This window comes from Lycorma delicatula, chromosome 1 (genome assembly GCF_047948215.1).
Source record: "Lycorma delicatula isolate Av1 chromosome 1, ASM4794821v1, whole genome shotgun sequence".
NCBI lineage: Eukaryota > Metazoa > Arthropoda > Insecta > Hemiptera > Fulgoridae > Lycorma > Lycorma delicatula.
The window spans coordinates 137819648-137833001 of NC_134455.1; the positions used below are offsets into that span (position 1 = coordinate 137819648).

Consider the following 13354-nt stretch of genomic DNA (forward strand, 5'->3'; position numbering starts at 1 on the left):
CAAGATGTCAGACATCTCTTCCCGGTAATGTCCATCGGTCTGTGTCCCTATGTTGTTAGTTTCTGGAGTCTCATCGTTAATCCTCTGCAATTCCTTGTAAATTTCGGTAAGGTCTCTTTCGTGAGCCTTCATTGCAGTAGTACCAGTCTTCCCTAGATTCTGCCTGAGTTGTATAAGTATATGTCCCAGCTTATATGTCACTTCTTTAAGTGTTGGAGGGACCTCTTCCTCCTCCGACTTGCCAGCCCTCACTAGTTCGCCCCTCTACCTTCTACCGGTTTCCAGGTTTTCTTTTCTTGTGTGTTCCCGGACTCTATATTATTGGTTTCCATGCTTTCTCTCTCAGTTGCGGTAAGTTCTTTCCTTATACCAGTCGATTTAGATGGTCCAGCCACTTGCGAGGACTTATCCTCTAATGGCAACAATCCCCGTCGTCGCATGTCGTTGCGTTGGACTCAGGGCTTGATTCCGAGTCCAACGACACCCCACTCGAGCGGGAGCCCCAAAAAATAATATTCGGTGGGATTGATTGGGGGGGGGGGTAAAATGTATGATGCCAAAAAATAGGTAAAAAGTTTTGGGGGGTCAGGGGATAGGAAAAGTTATGGGACGGAAAGATCTGAAGGAAGTTTTGAAAAATAATGAAAACTATTGGAGTTATGGCAGGAAAGGGATTTGCCCTTATAAGTGTGTCCCTAGGACTTAGAAAAATTCTGCCTATGAGTATTCTACGAAAATTAGACTAAGTCCTTGTTTACTACAAATTGACAATGACGTCACCGGCAAGCCTTAGCTTGTCGATTGTCTTAGAAAAATTCCACAATATACTGTTTTATTAGTATAACCTTAAAATTAAAAACCTTAGCTCTAACTATGTTTTTTACTCCCTCAATTACTATGAAAAGTTTTACTTAATCACTTAACACAGTTTACAACTCCTTCGGTTCCATAATAACACACCGAAGTCAAAATGAAATAAAAAAAAAACACTTCACTAAACTCAAAATTTATTAGTTTAAGAAAAACTCTAATAATTTTGTCGGTCCGAATCCAAAACTCACGAAATTTAACACAATTGTCCGTTGTCCATTCCTCTTTATGTCCCGTATATCTACTCCGTAATATTTCACCAAAAACCAATCAAAAAGCACTTAAATCGCGGAGCAGTATCAGGCACGTCCGAACGCAACCAAGTCTCCCACTCGACTATTGATGTTACCTTGTGTAATGGAAGCCATACTGGCAGGATGGAGAACTGATCTTTGTTTCGGGATCAGTTTAGCGATCACCGGCTGATCACGTTTGATCTGTCCCTGGACTCCGGGTGAGCATTGATCTTCTGTATGTGGGTAGATTGCTAACCAGAAATGCTGATTGGAGGAAATTCGATGACCTACTTTTTAGTACGGATTGGGTGGGTAAGGGCATTAACCCAGACTCACTGACGCGTATTCAGGAAAAATTAATAGCAATAGCTGAAGTCCCTATGCCGCGAGCGAGGGGAACTGTAAAGTCGTTTGCCTGGTGGTCTGAGGATCTTGACAGAATGCTAGGAGTAATGTATAAAAATAGAAAACGTTTTCAACGGTGTAGAAACCCTGATATATAAGCCGTCTTATTGGCTGAATATCGGGCTATAAGGTGTCGTTTCGTCAACACACCGTAGGTGAAAAAAAGTGTCACACGGCATAAGTTTGTCATGGACAATAGGGGTGATCCGTGGGAAGCTGTGTATAGGATCGTAATGAAAAGTAAGACTAATGCTCCAATTTGAACAACTATACGTGAGGGTGACGGTTTCATCATTGATGCGGGTAATACAGATCCTACGCGCTTTGATCCCTGCTGCTGGCGGATCAGGTTAACACTGATGATGTCTCTCATCGGAAAATCCGACAGAGGGTCGAATTGGTTGATAATTGTTCGGAACAGGTAGGGACTTGGAGTGAGGCCCATGCTGCGGTCTTTTCTTTATCGAATAAGAAGGCACCTGGCGTTGATGAGGTTACAAGTGAGTTGATTAAGTGAGCTTGGGGCTGGATTCGTGATCCTCTTGTACATTTGTATAACTTATGTTTCGAGCAAGGTGTTTTCCCTACGGAGTGGAAAATTGGGGAGCTGAGACTCATTCTTAAATCTCTTGTCCTTGATGGATCTGTGGTCGAAACGTATAGACCAGTGACTCTTTTGCCGGTACTCGGGAAAGTGCTTTCCCGAGTACCGGGAAGAAAGGACATCTTGCTGTTACGACCTCACATCATATAATACACCTGTTAAGATAGAGAACTACAGCCGAACATATGGGTATACGCTTTTAAAACTTTGACGGGTAATACCCGTATATTATTTACGGCACAATATACTCGTATTACTGAAATATTCGTGTTAAAATAAAAATTAAAATTAAAAGGAAGTAATAAATCAGTCGATACTCTTTTAATGATTTATTGAATCATTTAAAATTAGATATTTCCTTTTTCAATAAATATAATAATATATTAATTCTAAGTAACAATACGTTTTCCTTTACGCATTCATCATCAGTTATATCACCCTGGTACTGGTTATTTTTCCTGCTGTTCTTCCGCCAATTTCATTTCGGGATACTCATCCTGAAAATAAAAAACACGTAAAAAATTTTAAATACATATATATTATTACTACTTTAAATAAATAAATATTCTTTTCTTTCTAATCGATATCGTTTTACATGTTTGAAAATACTATTAAAAAAGATCTGATGTGGAAACCACATGACATCCTTGTACGCCTTTAAACTTCATCTAAATTTATTTCAATAATTTAAACTTATTTGATTTCGAGATACGATTATTCAATTCTTTAATAAAGTGGACAGTTACATAGTTCATTGTGGTGGACACCACATAGCATCGGACTTTTTGTGATGTCCTATCAGCATTTTATATTTTAGTTTATATATTAATATTGTTTTACGTCGCTCAACTAGATATGTTGCGTAAGTGAAAACGTGTCGGATACGTAACCATGCACACACCGGTTCGAATCCGACTTCATAAACATACATTTAAATTTTTTTAAATTTATATATATAATGATTTATTAATAATTATTAACCTCTGATTGTAAAAATTTTTGAATTAAAATGAAAGTACATAAAATTTTATTTCAATAATAACTTCTGATTTAATTTTCATAATATTTTTTATTGTTATTACTGAAATATTATTTATTGTTAAATTTTTTTTAATGAGTGGTTGACAATTATTAATAAATCAACATATTTAAATTAAAAAATATATATGTACTGGAAGTATGATTCAACGGATCTGCCTTCACCTTGTAAGATCCAAACATTTCTTTAATTAAAATATTATTTGGAAATAACTCTGAAACCAATGAAAATTAGTACGATACATCCTTGAAAAAATCTCAACGAGGACTTATTACTTCAGTTAAAAAAACCTTAAAAATTAAAAATGTTTTGATTTTGGGCTTTTTTTGGCCTAATCGATTGCAATCAAAAAATGAGGTGCACAACTGGATTTCAATACCGTACTGCTAATCATTTTTGAGTTTTTCGAGAAAGATACATACGTACGTGAAGATGTTACGCCAAACTAGTCAAAACGGATTCAGGGATGCCCAAAATGGATATTTCCGTTGAAATCTGAAAACCGAAATTTTTCGCGATAACAATAATTTCTTTACTTTGTACAAGGAATCAAAAAGAAAGAAAATAAAAACTTATTGAAATTTCAATAGAAAATTTGTAAATAATGTAAAAGTTTTCAAGGAAGATTAAGTACAAGCTACCGACATCCTCGGTAATAGTAAATTAGATTCTTATAACAAAATAGGGATATACACTTCTAAGGTACAGAAATGATAGTTTTTGTAATATTATGGGTACGTTTAAATTAAAGATACAGGATTTAATTATTCAAACAAAACGTAAAGTATCGTAACAAAAATAATTGTATACAATTTGCATTTATGAAACGCCAGACGCCGTCTCAGTGATGCACAAACTAAGGAGGATTGCTCGAAAAGACGATGGGTTGTAGGGCCGTCAAATGTACATGGTGTACTGAGGTGTCTACGAAAGAATGACCTCTTACGCGGCGCCAGTTTTGGCGCATAGGTTGAATATGAATAGATGAATAGAACACTTGCTTCAAAATTTAAGGAGTGCGCAGCACAGCATAATTGTATGCACTAGTAGTAATACGGAAATAGGCATACTGCATCAAAATCCAAGATGGCGGACTGGCCGCCATCTTGGAATGACGTCACGAATCCATGATACAGTTTGCACATTTCAAGACTAAAGGCACCGGGTTGGTCTAGTGGTGAACGCGTCTTCCCAAATCACCTGATTTGGAAGTCGAGAGTTCCAGCGTTCAAGTCCTAGTAAAGCCACACGGATTTGAATACTAGATCGTAGATACCGGTGTTCTTTGGTGGTTGGGTTTCAATTAACCACATATCTCAGGAATAGTCGAACTGAAAATGTACAAGACTACATTTCATTCACACTCATACATATCATCCTCATTCATCCTCTGAAGAATTATCTAAACGGAAGTTACCGAAGGCTAAACAGGAAAAAAGAAAGATTTCAAGACCAGTGTACCGTTAATAGTTATAGGCTGTTCCCGTCAGAACGATTCACTAAAAACAGGAACTGTAGATGTACGTATCGATTTCGAAACCAAAAACAATATACCAGCCCACACGACCGCCTACTGTCTCATTATACATGATACCACCATCACATACACTCCACTTTCGGGAATAGTGAAGAAGGTTATGTAATGCGGGTTGTATTTAAAATCGAACTATTAATGGGAAACCTTTCGCTTGAAACCGATACGATGCAGACTGGTTTTTTCTGCACCATCGCCGGTTAACATTCCGTTAATATGGTGTAATTCATCAACGGTGGAAGCGATGTCCATTTTTTACAACACTACCGTATCATCATCATAAAAAAAAACAAGTCTGCTGACACTGTTAGCAACATCACAGCATCGTTACCTTCAGAAAAAGCAGAGGTTAACGTCGGTAATACGAGTTTATCATTACATAACGTAACGTTAAATGAAGAAAACCGTAATGACTGTTACACTACATAATGATGATGATCATATTACTACGTTAACATAACTCATTATGTTAACATAACGTTATATGTACATAACGTTACATATACATAAAAATGATGATGTTACTACGTTGACATAATGATGATGGATTTGTAGAAGAAAAAGTGGAAGGGGTTACCCCTACCACGTCTACGGTGATAAAAGAAAGTTATCTTTGACCACGCATTCGTAGTTGAGCAACGGTCATGGAAGGAGTTATCGAATATCACGGCTTCCTCGACAACCAAGGTGAGTTTATAGTTAAGCTTGCTTTGTGGATCACAAAATCATTCGCAAGAAAAAAAATAAAAACAAAAAACTATAAAATAGAAAAAACCGATATAAAAACCGGTTCGAGTGTTTTATAGTAGGCCTCTAGGGGAGAGATTTCACTCATGTAAAAAAAATCTCAACGCGCAACGGTTGCTACCTACGTGGTGGTGTGGAAATGCAACTAGTAAATAGGTACAGTTTCAAGATGGATGTTGATTTAGCCGCATTGATTTGGTTATTTCTCCTATCACCGTGTAAGGATGTTGCTACATCTGACTAAAATTGTAAACGCGGTGTTCAATGACCTTTGTTGGATTTAGCATACAATAACATCTCGACAAGTTTCGTTTCCGGTTACTTACGCTATTAAAAGTGCTGAGCATTCATGGTCGTTTCTTAGAATTTCACGATTAACACTGTTCAAGGTTACTCGTAAAATGACACGTGGCTTCAACGTCGAAGGCCATGCATCTGTACTGCGCGTGCGCGACCGTTTTGAATCCAACTTTGCGATTGGTCGGTAAGGTGCCAGTCTGTACACACAGCTGGTACTGCGTTACTAATTCGACTGGTGATCGCTAGGAACGCTAGTGTCGCAGCCGCCAGCTCAACCTTAGATCATGTTCGTCAGCTGTTCTTCAGTCGCACTTCGAACTGTCAACAACTCGATACTGCTACGTCAACGCACGCACGCAAACACAAATGCAGCCGCGACCGTCGCCTACTGGTGTACGACCCACGTCCAGGTGCCGGAGTAGCAGGTGACGCCTACCGGTGCAACGACCACGACAACCAGGACCATCCTCAAGGTACGTCCATACCTTATGGTGGTGGCAGCAGTAACGGTCTACATGATGCACATGTGCGGACGCTTTGAATCTGGTCTGGTATGTATTTATACCTCTAATTATTTTTCCGATGTATAACATCTAAATAAATAATTTTTTTTAGTGCAAATAAATTTACTTTTCATACAATTATTTTAATAACTTATTAAAACTGCATAAACTCAAGGATTTTATTCCTTATTCGATTGAATAAAATTAAAAAAAGAGCATAAATTTTTCTTCTGTTACAATGATACATGTTATATATCACATTTATATTAGATGTTGGAGAGCGTTTAGAGATTTTTTTTTATGCTTAACAGTTAATAATTAATTGTTGCAAACTTTGTGTTCATCATTAATATTTAATTCCTGAGTGTAAATTTACTACTTTATTTGTAATAATACAAAGTTAGAGTATAGTGTGTGTGTGTAGGTGTTGTATGACGCTACTGTCGATCGTGGGAATCAATTAACACACACACACACACATACACACACACACACACACACACACAGAGAGAGAGAGAGAGAGAGAGAGAGAGAGAGAGAGAGAGTTTTGCATTATGATGATTCAGCACATTCCTATGTTTGTGATTAGTGTTAAGTTTTATGTAGGCACGTGTCTGCATCGGTTGTGGTAGAGGTAGCAGTTTACATGTTTACATGTTTCGCATGCGCAACCGCTTTGAATCCGGCGCTGCAATTGGTCGGAAGGGTGAGGCGCTTTCGCGCCTACCACTGTAACGGCTGTTCAAAATAAGACGCTCAACCTTAGGCTACAATCAATACAAAAAAAGAGAAAAGGGAAATTCCCACGGGGAAAAAAGGGAAAATCCAATATGGATGCTGCGACACTAACGCTCCTAGTGGTCACCACAAGAACTAGTGGCGCATTACAAGCTGTCAAATAGATAATATATATTTTTATTTTTCACTCAATACAAAAATGTGAAACGGAAAATTCCCACGGGGAAAAACGGAAAATTTAGATGCAGTTGCGACACTAGCGCTCCTAGTGGTCACCAGGAGAACTAGTGGCGCAGTAAAATCTCTGTGTGTTGGGGTGTTGGTGGGGGGGGGGGGTGTTTGCGTAGGTGTGTGTAGGTAGGTAGGTAGGTAGGTAGGCTCAGAGCGGTATTGATGCACTACTGACGTCGCTATTTTGAGCTCCTACTAAATGTGACTTAAATGGTGGTTTCGTGGTGGTTTTTAGTGTTTTGTTTGTGACAGTGTTATTCTACACGACGGTGTGAACGTGTAGAGGTATCGGGTATTGTTTTTGGTGCGTTTAGTCAAAAGATATTAATAATCAAACTTTTGAAGTGACGAACACGTAGGCCAGACAAAGGCGTTGACCTAGATTTCAATTATCTTAGTTATTAGTGAATTTTGAGGACCTGGATTGAATTCTATAGTGCTGTAGTATCCAGGACCATTGTATGTATTGATTGTTAGTATTTTTTGGGGGACATATACTATATTTAGTTAAATATAAGTGTTTTTTGTTTGCTAGCATAGTGTGTATAGACAGTGTTACCACGGACGCCATTAATGCTAAAAGCTGGTGTATTCCGTAATGCACTAGATTTTACACTAGTCCGTGGCTTTTGGAATATTTCTGTATAGATAGACTTTCTTAGCTAGTATTTTGTACTCTTTGTACTCTGTGAGTTGCTGGCGGGTTTTTTTGAAATATTTTTTAAGGTGATAGAAAAATTTTCAACTCTTACTGACTGAAAAGTTTTCTAAGTATTTTGATAGTCTTATATAGGGGGCCTTCCGTTCCCTATATTTTCTGTGAGGGGCCATCTAGCCCCGAACCCTCTTGGCCCTAGGACAACCCCCCTACCCCCTTAACCACTTATCCCCCACCGTTCCCCACCACCAAGTTTCGCGAGGAACAACTTCCACCCCCCCTCCCAGTAAATTTTTTTGGTTTACCCCTCTCCATACAAAAGTTTCTGCGCCCCCCTGAAACACTTTCCTGCCATTCTTTCCCCCCCTTTTTTGCGGAAGATAAATGCGGAAAACCAAGTCAGACATGGCTGGGCATGTGACAGCCTCAACTGGGGCACAAGTGAGCGGAGGAGACCCTGTGGCCACGAAAGGAAGGCGAGCTGGAAGGAAGGGATCCGCGAGAGAGGCGAGAAAACGTGATGCCCAGGAAGGTACGGCGGAAGAGTCGGAGGTTCTCAGAATGCTAAACGACATACGGCAGGGCTCCTGGGAGGTGCAAGTGGACAAGCTCAAGGTGAAGGATTCCGAAGAGAACGGGGCTCTCGTGGTAGAAAGGGGAGAACAAGCGATGGAGTGCAGGGAGTCCTCGAACAAGCGACCCACTGTGTCGTCTCCGGAGCCGGAGCTGGACCGGTCGCGAGGTGATGAGGTCCCTGAAGGTGAGGGAGAACCACAACCCGGGGGAAACGGCCACCGGTGAAGAAACGTAGAGGGCCGGTGGAACAGGCTGGGGAGGGCCCCGAATCATCTGCAGGCTACGGTGGCTTCCTGCTTGAGGCGGTCGAGGATCTTGTTTCGCTCTGCGACGCTGGTGGTCTGTCGGCTAATGTGGTCAAGGGGCTGGCCCTCGTTATACGCGACAGGGCGATGCAGTACGTGTCGTCAGCAAGTACGAAGTCGGAGGGTACGAAAGGCGTGGACCAGAGCACGCAGACCCTTGGTGCTGCTTCTGAGGCGGTGGAGCGGGTGCTCTCTACAGGAAACTCAGGGGAACAGTAAGGGGTGATTGGGTCAAGATGGGACAAGGGGCTGTACCGGAGGGTTGTTTTTCGGACCGGAGTCCTGCAGGCTGCTGTGGACGGCGCCATGGTATTTATTGCCTCCAGGAGGCATTGGATGCACGGTCCGCTACATGAGGCGGTATGTCGGGCGGCTCCCAGGGTCGGCGGTAGGCTACTATCCCCAGTGGGACGGTCTTGAAGGACTCCAGTAACACGGAGGTATTCTACCCGGATGAGGCGGATGCGGAGCGATCGACAACTTTTGCGGTGGTTGTTGAGAATGATGGCGAGATGTGCCGCAACCTGTTACGAGCATTGAGGAGGATTGTGGGATCGGCGGGATCCGCCGTCTCGCTGGTAACCTCTCAGGATGATGTTGGTGATGCGGTGGGAAAAGTCCTGGAATTCTGAGCCAGGAATGAGGATCGGGACGGCGGCTCATGGCCTCTGCACCTGGTGGCAATGGGCCACGGCAAGTTGGAGACCCCTAGAGGACCGGCTGCCAAGATGGTGACTGTGAGGAAGGAGGGCCTCAGTTATGCGGAGCTCCTCAGTACTGTCAAGGGAGGACTCGGGGCGGATCTGGCAGAGGACATCGTTTCCGTTCGGAAAGGGAATGCGGATGCCATGGAGATCCGCATCAAGGACTCATCCCCTAGGAAGGAGGATATGATGAAGCGCATCACTGAGACTGTAACGGACGCAGTGGTGAGTGCCTCCTGCGGAGGCTGGGAGAGCCGTACGGTGATGCTTGACGTCAAGGGTCTTGACCTGGACGTGACGCCGCAGGAGGTTAGCGAGGCAGTCAGGAAGGTAGTGGGGCAGGGTGTACCGGTTACGGTTGTGTCTGTCAGGCCGGCCTACGGCCATACCATGAACGCCACGGTTCGCTTACCAAAACGTGATTCGAGTAGGATAATAACGAAGGAGCGCATAGCGGTTGGCTGGCACCTGTGTCGGAATGAGCCCAGGCAGGAGTACACACGGTGCTATCGGTGCTGGAGTTACGGCCACAGGGCGGCGACCTGCAAGGGCGTTAACAGGGTTGCCCTGTGCTACAACTGTGGTGGCGAGGGTCATAAGGCGGCTGCGTGTGCAGAACCGACGAAATGCCTGGACTGTGGGCAAGGTGGACACCGGACCGGAGGACGGTACTGTAGAAAATCCACGTAATGCGTTGCATCCAGCTAAACGCGAACCGAAGCGTGGCGGCCCACGACTTGTTGTGGGCTGCGGTGAATGATGAGTGCGCTGACTTCGTGCTGGTAACAGAGCCGAACAACAGGCTAGTGTCTGCCGCAGGGTGGATGGTGGATAGCGATGGGGTTGCTGCGATAAAGGCGGTGACCAATCGGTATGCCATTCTGGGCGTGGTTCATGAGGACGGCTTGGTGGCGGTTGGCCTAACGCAGTGCGTTCTGGTCAGCTGTTACTCCTCGCCAAATTGTGACCTTCGGGAGTTTGAAGGGCTGCTGTGACGCATAGAAGATCTCGTTCGGCGGGAGGATCGCCCGGTTATTATCACTGGAGATCTGAATGCTGAGAGCGTGGAGTTGGCCGGGATGAGCTCGACAGTGGTCGACGGATCCCTGGGCTTCTCTGTTGTGAACAGACATCGCCGACCTTTATTGGTCGGGGCGTGGGCTCTGTGGTGGATGTCACGCTGGTTCCGGATAGGATGGTGCGGCAGGTAGGCCTATGGGAGGTGATGGAGGCTGAGATGGCCTCAGACCATAGAGCCATCAAGTTCGATATTGAGCTTGGTTGGCGACCTCAGATTACGGCGGGGAGAGGATGGCGCCCGAGGGAATGGCACGCCGTTAAGTTCTCGGCTGCGGTGGCCGCCAGGATGGAGGCCAGACGGGACTGGAGCCCGCTGGATTTCTCCAGGGTCCTTGAAGAGGAGTGTGACCGGTTGAGGCCGCGGGGTCCGCTGACGATACGGAAGGTCTACTGGTGGTCGGACGACATCGCCGCCCTCAGAGCCGACACGCAACGGGCGAGACGCGTTCTCCAACGGCACCGCAGACGACATCCTGCTGGAGTGCAAGCGGAGGAACTGGCGTACAGAACAGCCAGGAACCATCTTGTGGCGGCCATCAAGGAGGCGAAGAGGGTTGCTTGGCGGAGGCTGGTGGTGGACCTGGATGACGACCCTTGGGGGAGTTCCTACCGGATTATTATGAAGAGGTTTGGTAGGTCCCTGCCCACCCCGTCTGCGGCGCAGGCGCAACAGGCGATTGTGGTCCTGTTCCCGTGTTTAGCGGAGGAACGCACTGAGCTGCACTGCGAGGAGAGGAGGCGGTTCACTCATAATGAGCTGCTCTGGGCGGCTGGCCGCATTAGCTTCGACAAGAGTCCGGGTCTGGATGGAGTGACGGGGCTTCTGCTGAGGACGCTGGTCCGGGAGCACCCGTGGCTGATCCTTGAGGCACTAAACAAGGCCTTAGGCACCGCGGCCTTCACCCGTGAATGGAAGAAGGGAAGACTGGTGCTCATCCCGAAGCCTGCGGTGGATGGGCTGGCTAGGGCCTATCGTCTGATCTGTCTACTCCCTTCGCTTGGCAAGCTGTATGAAGGTTTGCTGGCAAACAGGATAATAAGTGATTTGGATGCCTCGGGCGGGCTCTCGCCCAATCAGTTTTGGTTCGTCCGTGGTAAGTCCACACTTGATGCCTTGCGGAAGGTGACGACGTGGATTTGGGCCTGCTCGACGGGCACTTGGCGAACTAGGGGAATTCCTCTTCTGGTCCTTCTAGATGTCCGCAACGCGTTTAACAGTGTTCCGTGGCGAGTCGTCACTGCGGAGATGGACCGGAGTAATATCAGCTCTTATCTTCAAGCGACGATCGCGAACTATCTGCGTGATCGGCAGCTGCTGGAGGATGGTGACGTGCAATTTTAAGTGCACGGTGGCGTACCGCAGGGATCCGTGCTGTGGCCCTTGCTATGGAATCTAGCCTTTGACGGGGTTCTGTGGCTGGGGTTCCGGGGTGGTACGTCGCTGGTAGCCTACGACGATGACTTGGCGTTTCTGGTGAGTGGGAGCTCGGAGGCGGAGGTGGAGGCGCTTGCCTCTGCGGCAGTGGCCCAGATAGACGAGTGGCAGAGGACTCGAGTGCTGGAACTGGCGGCTGACAAGACCCAACCTGTTGCGGTGGTTGGCCGGCGTCGGTTGAGAAGGATTGAGTTGGCCGTCCGGGGCACCCGTGTGGCTGAATCCCCGGCGATGAAGTATCTGGGTGTGTGGCTGGAAAGGTCCGGCAAATTCAATCGGCACCTGGCTGAAAGTATGGCTAAGGCGGAAAGGGTGGTCACCTCCCAGGGTATGCTGATGGGTGCCAGGGACGGGCCACGGATGGCGAAACGCAGGGTCCTGATGACGGCTGCGACATCTGTGCTGCTGTATGCTGCGCCGATCTGGTGTGAGGCGCTGGAGGTCAAGCAGAATGAACGCAAGCTGGCCTCGCTGCAGCGGCGGGCTGCCATCAGGATACTGGCTGCATACAGGACCGTGTCGGTTGGGGCGGCGCACGTCTTGGCGGGCGTCCCGCCAATTCGCTTACGGGCACTGCACCTGCGGAGGGTCTACGAGGGGATGGTCAAGAAAGACTCGAGGACCCTCATGGTTCAGGACTGGCAGTACAGCTGGGAGAGAGCGCACACAGGGGCGTGGACTAGGCGACTGATCCCACGGCTGCAGGATTGGCTGGGGAGAAGGCATGGGGATGTTGACCATCACCTATGTTAACTTCCCTCCGGTCATGGGGAATTCGGTGGATACCTCCACAGGTTCCACCGGCGCGAATTCCCGAACTGTTTTTACTGCGGGGAGGTTGATACGGCGGAACACACCTTCTTTGCGTGCCCCAGATGGGAGGATGCGAGGAGGCGTGCTGGTATGTGCACGGTCACGCCGGATACGCTGCTTGCTTTCATGCTCCGCAGCTTGGGTGACTGGAGGGCAGTCGCGGGTTTGGCGGCGGAGGTCCTTAGAAGGAAGGGACAAGATTACGTTGAGTGGGGCACGGACTGACGTGATGCTGCCGCCTGGTGCATGTGGATGCTGTTGTGTTGATTTTGTGTTGTGCGGCAATTTTGTTCTATTGTATTTTGTTTCTTTTTGTATTGTGTCTTTTTTGTCGGATTTTGTGTGCCTCATTTTGAGGCTATATGCTGCTGACTGCTGGATCCTACAGTGGTTGCTGTTAGGGTCACATCGATTTGTGGGCGGAAGATGGTTGGAATAAAAAAAAAAAATTAACCAACCCCTCAAAAGAGCTGAACCGGTAGGCTGACCTGCCATGCCTGTATATAGCCGGTAGGTGGGGGGTCTAATGCCACTCCCAGGAGGGAGCAGAGGGGAAGGCATATTAAAAGAATGATG

The 13354-nt window shown here is 46.1% G+C and overlaps 1 protein-coding gene across 3 annotated transcripts in view; it reads right to left on the bottom strand.

The window, feature by feature from the left end:
- Positions 1–2431: 2431 nt before the first annotated feature.
- Positions 2432–13354, bottom strand: part of LOC142322956 (uncharacterized) — a 204600-nt gene continuing 193677 nt past the window's right edge. For all 3 annotated transcript variants that reach the window (XM_075362068.1, XM_075362061.1, XM_075362052.1), the window contains one exon: positions 2432–2612. In XM_075362068.1, the coding sequence (XP_075218183.1) occupies positions 2565–2612 (48 nt within the window). In that variant the 3' untranslated portion in view covers positions 2432–2564. The remainder of the gene's footprint in view (positions 2613–13354) is intronic.